At 42.7% G+C, this 13,577-nt stretch overlaps 1 protein-coding gene across 1 annotated transcript in view; it reads right to left on the reverse strand.

Moving 5' to 3' along the window:
* Positions 1-13,577, reverse strand: part of FANCD2 (FA complementation group D2) — an 81,693-nt gene that overhangs the window by 12,481 nt on the left and 55,635 nt on the right. The window contains exons 35-39 of the mRNA XM_054978144.1: positions 11,116-11,238; positions 9,718-9,811; positions 7,631-7,702; positions 6,366-6,404; positions 5,558-5,632 (exon numbers count right to left, since the gene is read on the reverse strand). Coding sequence (XP_054834119.1) covers positions 5,558-5,632; positions 6,366-6,404; positions 7,631-7,702; positions 9,718-9,811; positions 11,116-11,238 — 403 coding nt within the window. The remainder of the gene's footprint in view (positions 1-5,557; positions 5,633-6,365; positions 6,405-7,630; positions 7,703-9,717; positions 9,812-11,115; positions 11,239-13,577) is intronic.

Raw genomic sequence — 13,577 nt, forward strand, 5'->3', positions numbered from 1 at the left:
AAGTGCCCGTTTATACTCACTCTCTGTTTCCTATTAATTAGCCAGTTTTCGATCCACAAGAGGACTTGGCCCTTTATCCCATAGCTACTGAGCTTACTTAGGAGCCTTTGATGAGGAACTTTGTCAAAAGCTTTCTGGAAGTCAAGATAAACAATATCTATCGGGTCTCCCTTGTCCACTTGTTTGTTCACTCCCTCAAAGAACTCTAACAGATTGGTGAGACAAGATCTTCCCTTACAGAACCCTTGCTGAGTTTTCCTCATCAGCTTTTGGTCATCAATGTGCCCACTAATTTTATTTTTGATAATAGTTTCCACCAACTTACCCGGTATTGACGTCAGGCTGACTGGCCTGTAATTTCCCGGATCTCCCCTGGAACCTTTTTTAAAGATGGGGACAACATTAGCTACCTTCCAGTCCTCAGGAACAGATGCAGAGTTTAATGACAGATTACATATTTTTGTGAGGAGATCTACAAGTTCACACTTGAGTTCTTTCAGAACTCTTGGATGTATGCCATCTGGGCCCGGTGATTTATCAGTTTTTAAATTATCTAGCAGTCGCATAACCTCCTCTCTCGTCACCTCAATGTGACTCAGGTCTTTCAAAACCCCTCCCAAAGTCAGTGCTTCCGGAGTGGGCATGCACTTCTTATCTTCCACAGTGAAGACAGAAGCAAAGAACGCATTCAGCTTCTCGGCCATTTCCCTATCACCCTTTAGTAATCCTTTTACGCCTTGGTCATCCAAGGGCCCCACTGCCTCCCTAGCTGGTTTCCTACTTCTAATATATTTAAAGAATTGTTTATTGTTTTTCTTTATGTTCTTTGCAATATGCTCCTCATATTCCCTTTTTGCCTGTCTGATCACAGACTTGCACTTTTTTTGCCACAGCTTATGCTCCTTTTTATCAACCTCACTCCGACTAGTTTTCCACTGCCTAAAAGAATCCTTTTTACCTTTTACAGCTTCTATTACATTGCTTGTTAACCATGCTGGCCTTTTCCTAAACCTATTTGTGCCTTTCCTAACCAGCGGTATATATTTAATTTGAGCTTCCAGGATTGTAGTTTTAAATAGTCTCCAAGATTCCCCAAGTGTTTTGACCTTTTTTACTTTCCCTTTCAGTTTCTTCTTCACGTACCCCCTCATCTCAGAAAAGTTACCCCTTTTGAAGTTAAACATGGCTGTGTTGGTCTTATTAGGCAATTTCCTATTTATACATATGTTGTACTCAATAACATTATGGTCACTGTTCCCAAGTGGTGCAATCACATTTACATCTCTCACCAGGTCTTCAGCATTACTGAGGACCAAATCCAGGATCACCTCTCCCCTAGTAGGTTCTGTAACCATCTGTTCCATAGCACAGTCATTGAGACAGTCTAGAAACTCACTTTCTCTCCCCCGATTCGAACACCCATTGGCCCAGTCAATGTGTGGGTAGTTAAAATCACCCATTACAACACAGTCACCCATTACAACACAGTTTCCTCCCTATGGCATCCAACTTTTTTCCCTTCTTTATCAGATGGGGTGGAATGTGGTCCTTGACTTTGGCGTGTCTGTAATTCCTTGGTCACTAGAGAGGATGGTGGAGGGTGTAATGACAAATATGTACGAGTCATCTTTTGTTTTATACAAGCTTTCAGCCTTCTTGGTGGTAGCAGTAGCTGATGCAGGCTTCTCAAAAAGGCTATCCATCATCTCCACCAGTCCTTCAATAATTCGGAATGCCACATTTGAAGTGGACCCAGCATTGAGATGTCTGAGAATCTTATCCCTGGGTTTGGGCTCAGCAGAGAAGAGATCTGTCTCCAAAGATCTGGCCATTCTCAGGAGCTGTTCCGTGTAGACACGGAAGTCGTCTGTAGGTGACATATCTCCTGTCTCCCCTACTGTATCATCTGGTGATGAATCCGAGGGATTGCTGGGGCTAGCCCCTGTTAGGTAGGGATCTGGTCCAGCATCCAAATGCAAAACTTGGAAAGCCATTCTGGAACTGGAGAAGGGCTGCTGTCTCCTCAATGGTTCTGGTGACAGTTCTCTGGACCATACATCCAAATGGTACACCCTTCCAGCGTCTACTTCTCTCTCAGCATGCCTTGAGTAGCTCCTCCTAGGCAATGAGGATTGGCTTGGATGATATCTGTTATGAGGGATCTCGTCCTCTTCCTCAGACAAGCACATTGATGGTGTCCAGGAGTGTGCTGATGATGTCCTAGAGCGCATAGATAGGGTGAGAGGAGGCTCGATCACTAGGACCTCTTGGTCAATCCAATCGCTCCCAGGAGATGCTCCAGGAGTAGCCTCCTTCGAAGATAAATGCTTAGTCTTCTTCTTAGGAGGCTCTCCTTTGGATGCTCCTTCCCTGCTCATTGGCGCTGATGTGCAAGCCTGGGCAGGCGGTGGGGTGGGGCTTACATGGAGTCTTTTGACTTTGACCTTCAACTCCAAGGTATTGGATCTGATTGTGTCGGAGACCTCAGTTCCGATTCACTTGACCTGGGTCTAATTGGATCTGGCCTCGGTTCCGGCTAGTTTGGTCAGGTTCGAGTTAGATCTGAGGTACTCGGTGCCTTGAGTGAGATGGAGTGGGTGTGACTCCAAGGGATTTTCGACCCTGAGAAACCCAGTCATAGACTCGAGGAGGGCTCCGGGTCTGAGGGCTCGGTGCCGCCAGGCTGTGCTGACTTGGTTGCCTTCGGAGATGGTCCCACTAATGCTAAGGCTTTTTCCCATAGTGATGCCTTTAATCAGACGGCCTTCTCTGCTCTTGCTTTGGGCATAAAGCTCTAGCAGTGCTTACAGCTCTGGGTATTATGACCCTCTCCTAAGCAGATTAAACACAAAGAATGCCCATCTGTCTTCGTCATCTTTGTGTTGCATTTATTGCAATGCTTGAAAAGAGCTTTATCTGACATTGTACTCACTCTGACACAGATTGCGACAGGATAAACAACAAGCCTCAATGAAGAGTCTTAGCTATGAACCTCTCTGACCGGTGGCAAAAGAGGAACTGAGGGTCAGAGGGCACCACACCTCCCTAAGGGGCTGTTTTGGTGGGAAAGCAGCTGCGCAGGTGCTTTGGGATGTGAGGGCACCCTCTGGTGGTGAAAATTAGCTTTAAAAACCTCCAATTGGCAGGACTGCACACGCACAGTCCCATGTGGGACTGCAAAGAAAGACCAACAATGAACTGATTGTTCTGGATAACTCTGGTCAGGCCTGATTCAGATATAAGCATGTACTTAAGAAGCCTTGAGCATCTAGACAGCTTTCCTGTATCAAGGAAATTACCTCCTGTTGCCACCTCTATAAAGTTAGACATTCCTGCTATTCTCAGACACTCCCTGTTCTTGAGTCTTGGTAGGTCGTATGTATGTATGGATGGATGGATGGATGGATATGATTTAGACCGCTCTTCTAATCTACACATGGCAATACAATTGTGTAACTCTATTGTTTTATGTTCCTCTCCATTTTAGGCCACTAGACTCCCTTTGTGGCCTGTCTAGTTATGGGGCTGGGCTGTTTCTGTGCGCAAATGTATTTTGAATGACTTTCTTGGTCATATCTAGCAACTGTTTCCCCTATAGAGCTAGATCAAGATGGGTAGCCATGTTTGTCTGTAGCTGTGAAAAAGAGCAAGAGTCCAGTAGCACCTATAAGAATAACAAAATTTGTGGTAGGGTATGAGCTTTCATGAGTCACAGCTTCAGATACCTGAAGAAGTGAGCTGTGACTCATGAAAGCTCATACCCTACCACAAATTTTGTTATTCTTATAGGTGCTACTGGACTCTTGCTCTTTTCTACTGTTCCCCTGTAGTTCTAGCTACATCCATGACATGATGAAGAAACCAACATCCGACAACTGAAAATCTCATATACAGTTCTAACAATATTCAAAGCTATAAATTTGTTTGAATAAGGAAATTACACACATCCACATAGTTTCAAATTGATGTACACACTGTCCTCTCTGAAGAAGACTAACCTTTATCAAAATGCTGATGCATTTAATTTTTTCAAACCAATCCTGAATATTTGGAACAAATTTGGCTTTCCATTGCCTTGCAAGGCCAAGTTTAGCAGCTGTAATTAAGTTTGAAAGAACTGGTGGAAACATCTTTGGAACAATCACATTATTTGTCAGCAATGTTTCAGGAATCAGGAGTGTTCAGGAGCTCTCTGTCAAGCCCAATTCTTACTAACTTGATAATTTTATTCCAGTACTCCTTTGCATGAGAGCACCACCACCACATGTGCATAAAATGAGCATTACAGTACCAATAAGCCTAGAATATGAGTTGTAAATTTTTGCTAAGGCTTTTGAAGGGAAAGTTAATGTATCACCTTAATTAAATTTTCCTTAAAAGCAAGGCCTATAGTGAATGAAGACCCAAAGGAGAAAGCAAAACTGTCTCCTCAGCCTCATACCAAGAGCCTCATCTCTTATGTGGGGGATCAGACTACTCATAGCTTACCCAGTTTTTCTCAAGCAATTATCAGGTTCTTTCCCCCACTGTTAGCAGTCAAGCCATAGCCTCAAGCTATTAAAGAACAGTTTATGAATATGGACATATTGTAAGCCTTTTCCTCCATGTGCTTCAAGCACATGACATGTTGCCTGGCTAGGCAGGACAGTTCCCAACTCCGGCTGGAGATAGAAAATTACTGGAACGTGAGTCATGAGGCAGGACTGGCTGGCAGCCGCACACCCAAGAGATGTGCAAAGATGTGAAGAAAAAAGGTCTTCCAGGAGTTCCTGAATTAATCACTCACATCCTGCCACTCTTACCCCTCCCTCCTTCCTAATCAAGGTTAATCTGGGACCTGATAACTCTTCTCTTCTGCTAATTGCGGGTCATCAATCACTATTTTCACCTATAGTTACACCCAGGAAAGTATAATCAAACCTTTCCCATTTTATTGTCTCACCTCCAGAGACAGCCATTAAGCTATTGTTGTTGGGTAGAAGATGCAATCCTGCCCTAGTATAATTGAGCCGCCCTCCACCGTAGTTATGTGTATGTGTGTTCCTTGGATCTGCCTGCACACCCTCAGGCACATGTCTGAGCCTTCTCCCTCTTCTTGCCGCAAAGTGCTGATCGCTTAGCCACTATTCCTTACAGATATCCGCTATCTTTTAGACTAGTAAATATCACCTAACCCTGTACTCCTCTTCCTTTTCTTCTGTTTTCTAGATAGATCTGTCTGTATGCGGTGTGTGATTTCTCAAGTGTTTACTTTTTCTGTTCCTTTAATAAAAAATATAAACCATTCCTATTGAACACCTGCCTGGTTTTTTCAAAGAGTCCTCTAAGGGAACAATCCTCATATACATAGGTGGAGATCCTGCTAGTTACCCCCTCTCACTGCTTCTGCTTGTATGCTAATTCCCCCAACTCACAAGGAGACCCCCATTTAAAGTAACACCACTTCCATCATTTTGTGCATACCCAATAACCACAGTCCACATTCTAGATTGAATCAGAACTACCACGATCAGCTCAGTCTATCCTCACACCAATCAAAAACCTCTAGCATTCTTACCCTATGCTTTTTAAAGCTGCAGTCCAAGAGGGGCATACCAAGTTTCAAGAATGTTTCCATGAACATACGGCCATACTGAGGAAAAAATACAGAAGAAAGGTAAAAAATACATCACATCTTTTTTTAAAAACTGTGTGTCTATTTTGTATAAGAGTCAAACTGAAGCCTAGAGCCATAGAACAAGAACCTCAGTTAAATCCTAGACTGCCTGGGGATTTAAGCACTAGATGGACTAGATGACCCTAGAGTTCCCTTCCAACCCTATGATTCTATGAAAAGGACATTTGAGGGAATGTCAAAGGTTTGAATCTCTCCTGGTTTGTAACACTGTTTATCCTATAACATTTTCGGGAATTAAATATGAATGAAACAACAGCAACCAGGATCACAGGGCTCTCAACATAGCATGACAGATATTACAGGGAGAATGAGAACTCCAGCTCTATACTAGGGAAATATGTTTTGGTGAAACAGCAGGATTTGAGTCCAGTGGTACCTTAGAGACTAACAACATTTTCAGGGTGTAAGCTTTTGAGAGTCAGAGCTCTCTCCTTCAGGTATCTCAAAAGCTTATATGTCTCTAAAGTGCCACTGGACTCAAATATTGCTACCTACCTGAAACTATGTTTTGGTGAAAGGATGCGTTGGAAGCAACACAGCACTAGGGAGACACTAAAGGCTGTGAAGAGCTATACTTTTAAGGATCAGATAAACAAAACTGCTGGCTGTACAGAATAGGGTAGGCTGTAAACCATCACTGTTCTGGAAAGCAGAATTTCTGAGCTTGTACTGTCTGATTTTCACTCACCTTCAGACAAACATTGAGTACAGGCCTACTGTCAAATACCTGTTGGAAAGAACAAAGAACCCAAAAGAAAAAGAGTAAGAAACTAAGATAGTCATCCTGCTGACCGAGAACTTTGGTACTATAAAATGACAGGAATAATTCCTTGTGCTCCTCCCCAGTATTCGTTATATTGGTACTACTGAACATCTGGAGTTCAAAGATGAGTTTCTGCTTTAGCATGAGATTCTTTGTTTCTTTGTTACCCTTGTTTGTATGCACATACATACCCTGGCCCATCTACCCCATCCTTGGAACAAGTCTCCATGCTGTTATCTAAGACACTGACTTACAAATTATGTGGAAGGCCCAAATAAATGTCTCTTTCTTGGCTCAAGAAAGATTCACAGAAGGATGGACTGTAGCTCAGTGGTAGTGAATACTGCTTTGCATACTCATGGCCCAGTCTCAAATACTGGCATGTCGTTATTAAAATAGCACCAAGACTGGAAACTCTGACCTGGATAGGTCAGGTGAGTCTGATCTCGTCAGATTTCAAAAGCTAAGCAGGGTCAGCTTTGGTTAGTAATTGGATAGGAGACCTCCAGCGAAGACCAGGGTTGCAGAGGCAGGCAACAGCAAACCACCTCTGTTATTCTCTTGCCTTGAAAACCCCACTAGGGTTCACCATAAGTCAGCTAAAACTTGAGGGCACTCTCTACCACCACCAGGACTGGAAAAGACCACTGCTTGAAAACTTGGGGAGCCACTACCTCTCATCGTTAGACCATAGTTGACTGGAATAGATGGGCCATTGGTATAAAGCAGCTTCAAAATTGGTCTGTAGTATGAAGACCGAAGATGCATTCATAATCTGAAGTCAGCACAAGCCATAAGGCATTCACATATCTTAACTGTACTTTTTAAATATTGCTCCCTAAGACAGGTATCTCATGGTTGTTTTCCTTGCATCTTTTCTGGCTTTGCCAAGTGCCTCCACTAACCATCTTAGCCTTTCCATATTTGCAAAGTGCAATTTTACCTAATGCAGAATATCCCTCCTAATGAGGGGCACAGAAAAGGCCCGTAGGCTGGTAGGTGTGAAAGGTATGTTGAAAGTTCTCAGTGACCTTGAGAAAGTGTGACCTTTCAACCAAAACTGATTCCCATGACAGCTTACAAAAGTTATCTGTCAGCATTATTGTGGAATCCATTATATAGGAAACACTGTAGACAACTGCTTATTTTAATTCTACAAACAAGGAAAAAATATTGAAATGGCTGCTCACCTTGACTAAGTTAACAAGGATGTGGAAATCCCGCACAGCCATGTTCCAATGTAGCAACTTCTCCAGGTGTACCTGTGCAGTTGCAATAGAGTAGATAACCTCTTTTCAGGCATCATTGTTACATTGTCACAAAGAGAATGAATGCCCCCACACCCCCAGAAGCAAAAGGCAAGTAAAACAGCATAGACCTTGTGGGGAAATGCAACTTTAATGTTGAGCTAAAACACTGCCATATCAGCCATATTAATTTAACTATTTTCCATTAAAGTCTATTTTTGATTTGAATCTGACATTTTCTATTTGTTGATTCGGTTTCGTTTTCGCGGCCATGTCGGACGCTCCTCTTCGCAGGTCCGAGAGGAAACGTCCGAGCAGCCTGACCGGGCAGCTGATCTGCAAAGATTAGCCCCCAGGACTCCCAGGGAGGGAGTCAGGGTCCGGGACGCTGCGGGAAGAGCCCTCTGGCAAATCGAGGCAGGGGGTAAATTGCCCGTTTGTCCCCATGGAGGCCGGCAGACGTGCGCGGCACCTTGCGTGCTGCCGGGCCACGGAAAATGGCAAAGAACAGGACTAGGCGGAAGCCTGTAAGTAAGCGAATCCCTTCTGTTATTACAAGCATATGCGAAGGAGTGGTGGGATCTGAAGTTAAGAAGACTCGGATTTCTTCCCCCTCGCTGAGTTTCAGAAGGTTGGCGGTCCCCCCCCCCCTAAAATGGCAGCGAAAAAGCAGAGTCCTGCTTTGGGCAAGTCAATTTCGGCTGCCCTGCAGGGAAAAGCGGAGTCGCTCGAGGAATTGGTGAAAAGGTCGGTCATCGAAGCCATAAAACCCTTTGTTGACAAGCTGAATGAAACAGATCAAAGGGTGGGCTTAATTGAGAGCGATGTGAAAGCCATTAAGGAAGCAGTGGGGGGGGCAGAGAAGTCTGCTCGGTAAAATGCGTCACTCATGAGAACAACGAACAAGGAGCTAAAGCTGGTGGAAAACCAGCTGATCGGGCTGCAAGTGGAACGAACACAGACTGTTTTGCGTCTCCAGAATGTTAAAGAGGAGGAAACCGAGGATTTAAGGGAGCTTGCCTCGGAATTATTGGCGTCACCCGCGAGGGCAACTAAGGAAGAGGTAAAAAGCGCCATTTTGGAAGTCCGTCGGGCTTCTTCAAAATATGCAATGAAGCGGCAGCTGCCTCGCGAGATTTTTATTGAGTTTTCATCTAGGAAGGTCCGAGATACTATCCTATTTAACTCATATAATGCGGACTTGGACTTTCTGGGAAATAAAGTCAAGATACTGAAGGACGTTCCATTTCTAGTTCGGAAAAGAAGATTTAAGTACAAAAAGCTCGCGGCTCTCCTGAGGGAACGAGGGATAAAGTATAAATGGCTATTTCCAGAAGGAATTTGGTTTAATTATAAAGATCAAGCCTACAAGATAAACTCAGAGGATCAGCTAAGGGATTTTGTGGACAAAAATCAAGAATTCAGGCAAGATACCATGCAAAATGAAGAAGACTCGAAACCTGAAGGGAGGGGGGAGGCAGTGAGCGCACTGGCTGTAGCTGCTCAGAGAGAACTGCGTCTGAGGCCCGGGGGGGGGGGGGGGAGAAGAAAATTTAATATGGGTTGTATTTTGTATTTTGCAAGGTCATTACTTTATGAAGGTTTAAATTTTTAACTATGGCAGTATGAAGGGAAAACATTGTAGTGTAGTGTTTATTGTTTGTATGTAACCTCCCCCCTTTTTCCAGCCCTCCTTCCCCTTTTCTTTCTTCTTTCCCTTTTCCCCTTTCCTAGTACCTTTGTAGTTTTTTTTGTAGGTTTTTGTTTTAGATATTAAAAATAAAAAAAATTTCAAAAGGAAAAAAAAGACATTTTCTATTTGTTTAGATATTGCAGGGATGCATTTCATATTCCAAACTGTGCTTCTATACTGTATTTTACTCCAAACCTAGCCCCATTCCAAATTCATTTTTTAAAAAAGCAAGATCCTATACTAAGAAACTGCAAATTCTGTACCAAAAGTTAAATTTATGTCAATAAATAACCTAGGGCAGTTTATTTGCTCTGAATGTTCAGTTTTGTCAACCTACCTCACTTGACTCTGACAGTCTTCCAGCAGGAATGCTTCTCACTGAGCCTTCCAGCTGGGCCATCATCACTCGGAAGAAAACCGGAAATGTTTGCCTGGTGAAAAAAATTATTGGGGAGCAGGAAGAAGAGGAATAAACCTCACCCTCATCATGGACTAATAATGTATCTCTGAAGCATTTATATACTCTCTGCATTATTTATATTTGCCTCCAAGACCGTTTATTTCCTTAAGAATTGCTCAGTAGAAGATTGCAAGGTAGTCAGTATAAGAAACATAAAAGCAACAACAAAGGGGGTGTAATATTACAATTCAGAGCTGAGGACAAGAAGCTGAAGTATGAAAGGTGGAATATAAATAATGTAAATAAATAAGTAAGTCATTTTTATAGCACTATAAGGCCAACTGTTAACACACACACAAGGTTCTTCCATGTATGCACAGAAGGCTAGTTTCTCCCTCCGTTTGCGGCCCTTAATCACTTTAAATACCCTGACGTGGATGGCCCAGGCTCTCTGGATCTTGTTAATCTCAGAAGCTAAGCTGGGTCAGCCCTGATTAGCTTTTGGATGGGAAGCCACCAAGGAAGTCCAAGGTCATTATGCAGAGGAAGGCAATGGCAAATCATCTCTGGACATCTCTTGCCTGGAAATCCCTACAGGGTTGCCATTGGTTGCCTATAATACCACCACCACTTTAAATGCCAGTGTGCAGGATCCACTAACTCTTAGGGAAACTTTTAGAGGGAGATGAGCATACGAGCACTGCACTGACAATACAGAACATTAGCCACTGTGTTCACAGCAGCTTGTCATTAAAGCTACTTTACAGCAGTTCTGGGACATTATATGAAGTAATAAAGTCTTTGAATCATAGTTATTCATCAGTAAAACGGTCTTGGACAGCTATTCAAATATGATTAATGGATAATGAGATGCAAGGTGGCATGTATACTATACCCATTTTGGACTATATCTTAAAGCAGAAAATGGGTTTCCTAAAACATTTTTATTTTTTTGGCAAATGAAAGTTGAAAACAGCCACATCTGCAGTCCTTATAACTGCAGAGAAAATATTTAATATAAGAAGGCAATGTAAACACAGATACTGATAAATGGCCTTAGGCAGGACAACGTGTAATCCCATTTTTAGTGCTCTGGAGAGTTCTTCTCTTCCAACTTCATAGGCTTTCCTCTACTTCCCCAAAATATTCTGAATTCTTCTAAGAGCCAAACAATGTATTCTTGATTTTTATGTAAGCTATTTACAAACTTTAATCCTGGCATACAAACTGGATTTCTTCTGCATGTATCTTGAACTGGGGGCAGGGGGGGCAGGGGGGAGAGGATTGCAAAGTATACTCTTAGTTTAAATTAGCTCCACTAACATATGTCTTTACCTGGTCAAAGTAGGGTAAGTAGAAGAGTAGCCATCTTTAGAAGAACGAATCAGCTCTGGAATTCCAATGCTGGAAATGTCTTCTATAACTTTCAATATATTATCTGTGTGCTCCAAATAGATACTGTGTGGAACAGTGGTTTATAAAAATTACATTGAGATCTGTATGGTATTAGAAAGCCCATTCTAAGGCTTCAGTCTGCTCTGTGTTTGGCTATGTACTGGAACAACAGAAAAGAGGAGCATTCCTACTCATTTCAGCAACATCCCACAGCATGCTGCTCCAATACAATCTCAATTTTATTAGAAATCATCCCTCTGTTAAATACTTCTCCCTCTCCAGCTGTACATGAATAAATACATTGTTGTCCTCTAACTTCTCCCATATTGTTGAAGAGGAGGGGGAGAAAGAATTTTGATTTTGGATTTTGTAGTATACAGGATTCAGGAGCCCAGATTCCAGCCAGATAGCAGGATGGATCCAGTGACCAATCCTGCCTCTGCTGATGGAACAGGAAACAATTCACCTCCTTCCCTTGCTTCACGGCAGCCAAGCAACCCACATTCCTATCACTCCACAAGGAAGACCCCAGGAATCAATTTTCCCTGGGTTGGAAACAGCTACAGAGTAGGGTGTGGTGAAGACCTATTATCCTTTGACGAACAACATCACTGGATCCAGTCCAGTGGGAGGAATATTCCTTTAGGTCCCCTTATCAAATATGGGGGTAAAGAGGAGCCATTTATTTATTTAACATTTACAGTTGGAGAATACAATACTAACAAAAAGTAAAATTATTAAATGAATATCAAATAATATTTATTTATTTAAAACAGTCATACCCTGTATCTCTCAACACAAGAAGGCTGACAAGGCTTTCCTGATTCGTAACAAAAAACACTAATCATTTTACAATAAATGTACCAAACACACCATAAAACAAATAAGCCAGAGATAAAACAATTCAGCAAGCAAAAAGTCAAGGAACTAAACAATGCAGCATTAAAACCATTCACTTAAAGTCACTGGGGGGAGCTTAATAAATAACCTTTCATCAGCTAAGGGAGGGAAGGGGGGGAAAGAAAAATCAACTGAAAATCTGTGAGAATTCACTCAGCACCTAAACCAAGCAGGCTTAGTTTCTGGCAAGCAGCTGCAAGGATTTCCAGTCAGGGCATCATTACAAAAAAGACCCCATCTCTGGTAATCTCAGAGCCAAGCTACAAGAGACGAATTACACAAGGAAGAGCACGTGAAGAGAGTCGCAATGTTAGCCGGGAAGCTGAGTTTTAAGAGATCGGAAGGCTTTGTCAGTTTCCCCTCTCTACAGAGCCAGGGAGATTGAGGCTCAGAGGGTTTAATTTCCTCTTTGCCTCCCAAATGCTCTGTCAGTTTCACTTCCCCCTCTAAGGGGTGAAGAGGAAATAAACAAACCTGAGCAGCCATCTCCCTGGCTCCTTTGAGAGGGGAAACTGACAAAGCCTTCCGATCTCTTAAAACTCAGCTTCCCGGCTAACATTGTGATTCCCTTCACATGCTCCTCTTTGTGTAATTCGTTTCTTGTAGCTTGGCTCTCAGAAAGCAAGTGAACAGAGAAGCAGGATCTTAGGGCCAAACTAGACATTAAAATTTTTAAAGTGTTTGGTCTGACAAACCTGGATCCAACTCATGTTCTGTACAACCCCATAGAAGCCCCTGGGAATGTCATTTTAAAAATCAGGGAGAGCCTCAGTTTCAAGCCAAATTGGGCTCTCTCTGATTCTTAAAATGACATTCCTCACAGTTGCTGTATGGCTCCAAAGAAAATGAGGTGGGTCTGACAAACCCATACCCAACTCTTTAAAAAGCATGATGTCTAATTTGGGCCTTAATTGCCAGGCATGCTGATATGGGTGCAAGTGGTCCTTTAAATAACCTGGTCCCATTTAGAACTTTAACGGAGATAACCACTGCTTTGAATTCTGCCCAGTAGCAAATACACAGCCAGGGCAGTGTTTCAAAGCCTGTAAGAGGTGCTCCCTATAACATGCGCCAGTAAGTAATCTTGCTGCTTCATTTTGCACTAGCTGAAACTTCCAATCAAATTTAAAAGTCAACCCCACGTACAGTGCGCTGCAGGAATCTAACAGGGATGTGATCAAAGCACAATGGCAGCAAAATCATCACCCTTAAAGAAAGCTGTAGCTGGCATAGCTGTCAAAGCTGGTTAAAGGCATTACATGCTGCAAACAAGAACAGGACCTCTGTCTCTAGACACTGAATTAATAAGCAGTCCCAAGCTGCAAACCTGCTCCCTCAAGTAGTAGTACAACTCCATCCAAAACACATTGGCTGAACATCACCTCATGCATAAAAAGGCACCTTCCAGATTTCCCATATTGTTTGGTTGGGATGAAGGGTGAGAAAAAGAACAATAGCTTGACACCACAAACTACAAAATTATATATTTTTAAATAAAGGTT

The sequence above is a fragment of the Eublepharis macularius genome, chromosome 4 (assembly GCF_028583425.1).
Source record: "Eublepharis macularius isolate TG4126 chromosome 4, MPM_Emac_v1.0, whole genome shotgun sequence".
NCBI classification, from domain to species: Eukaryota; Metazoa; Chordata; class Lepidosauria; order Squamata; family Eublepharidae; genus Eublepharis; species Eublepharis macularius.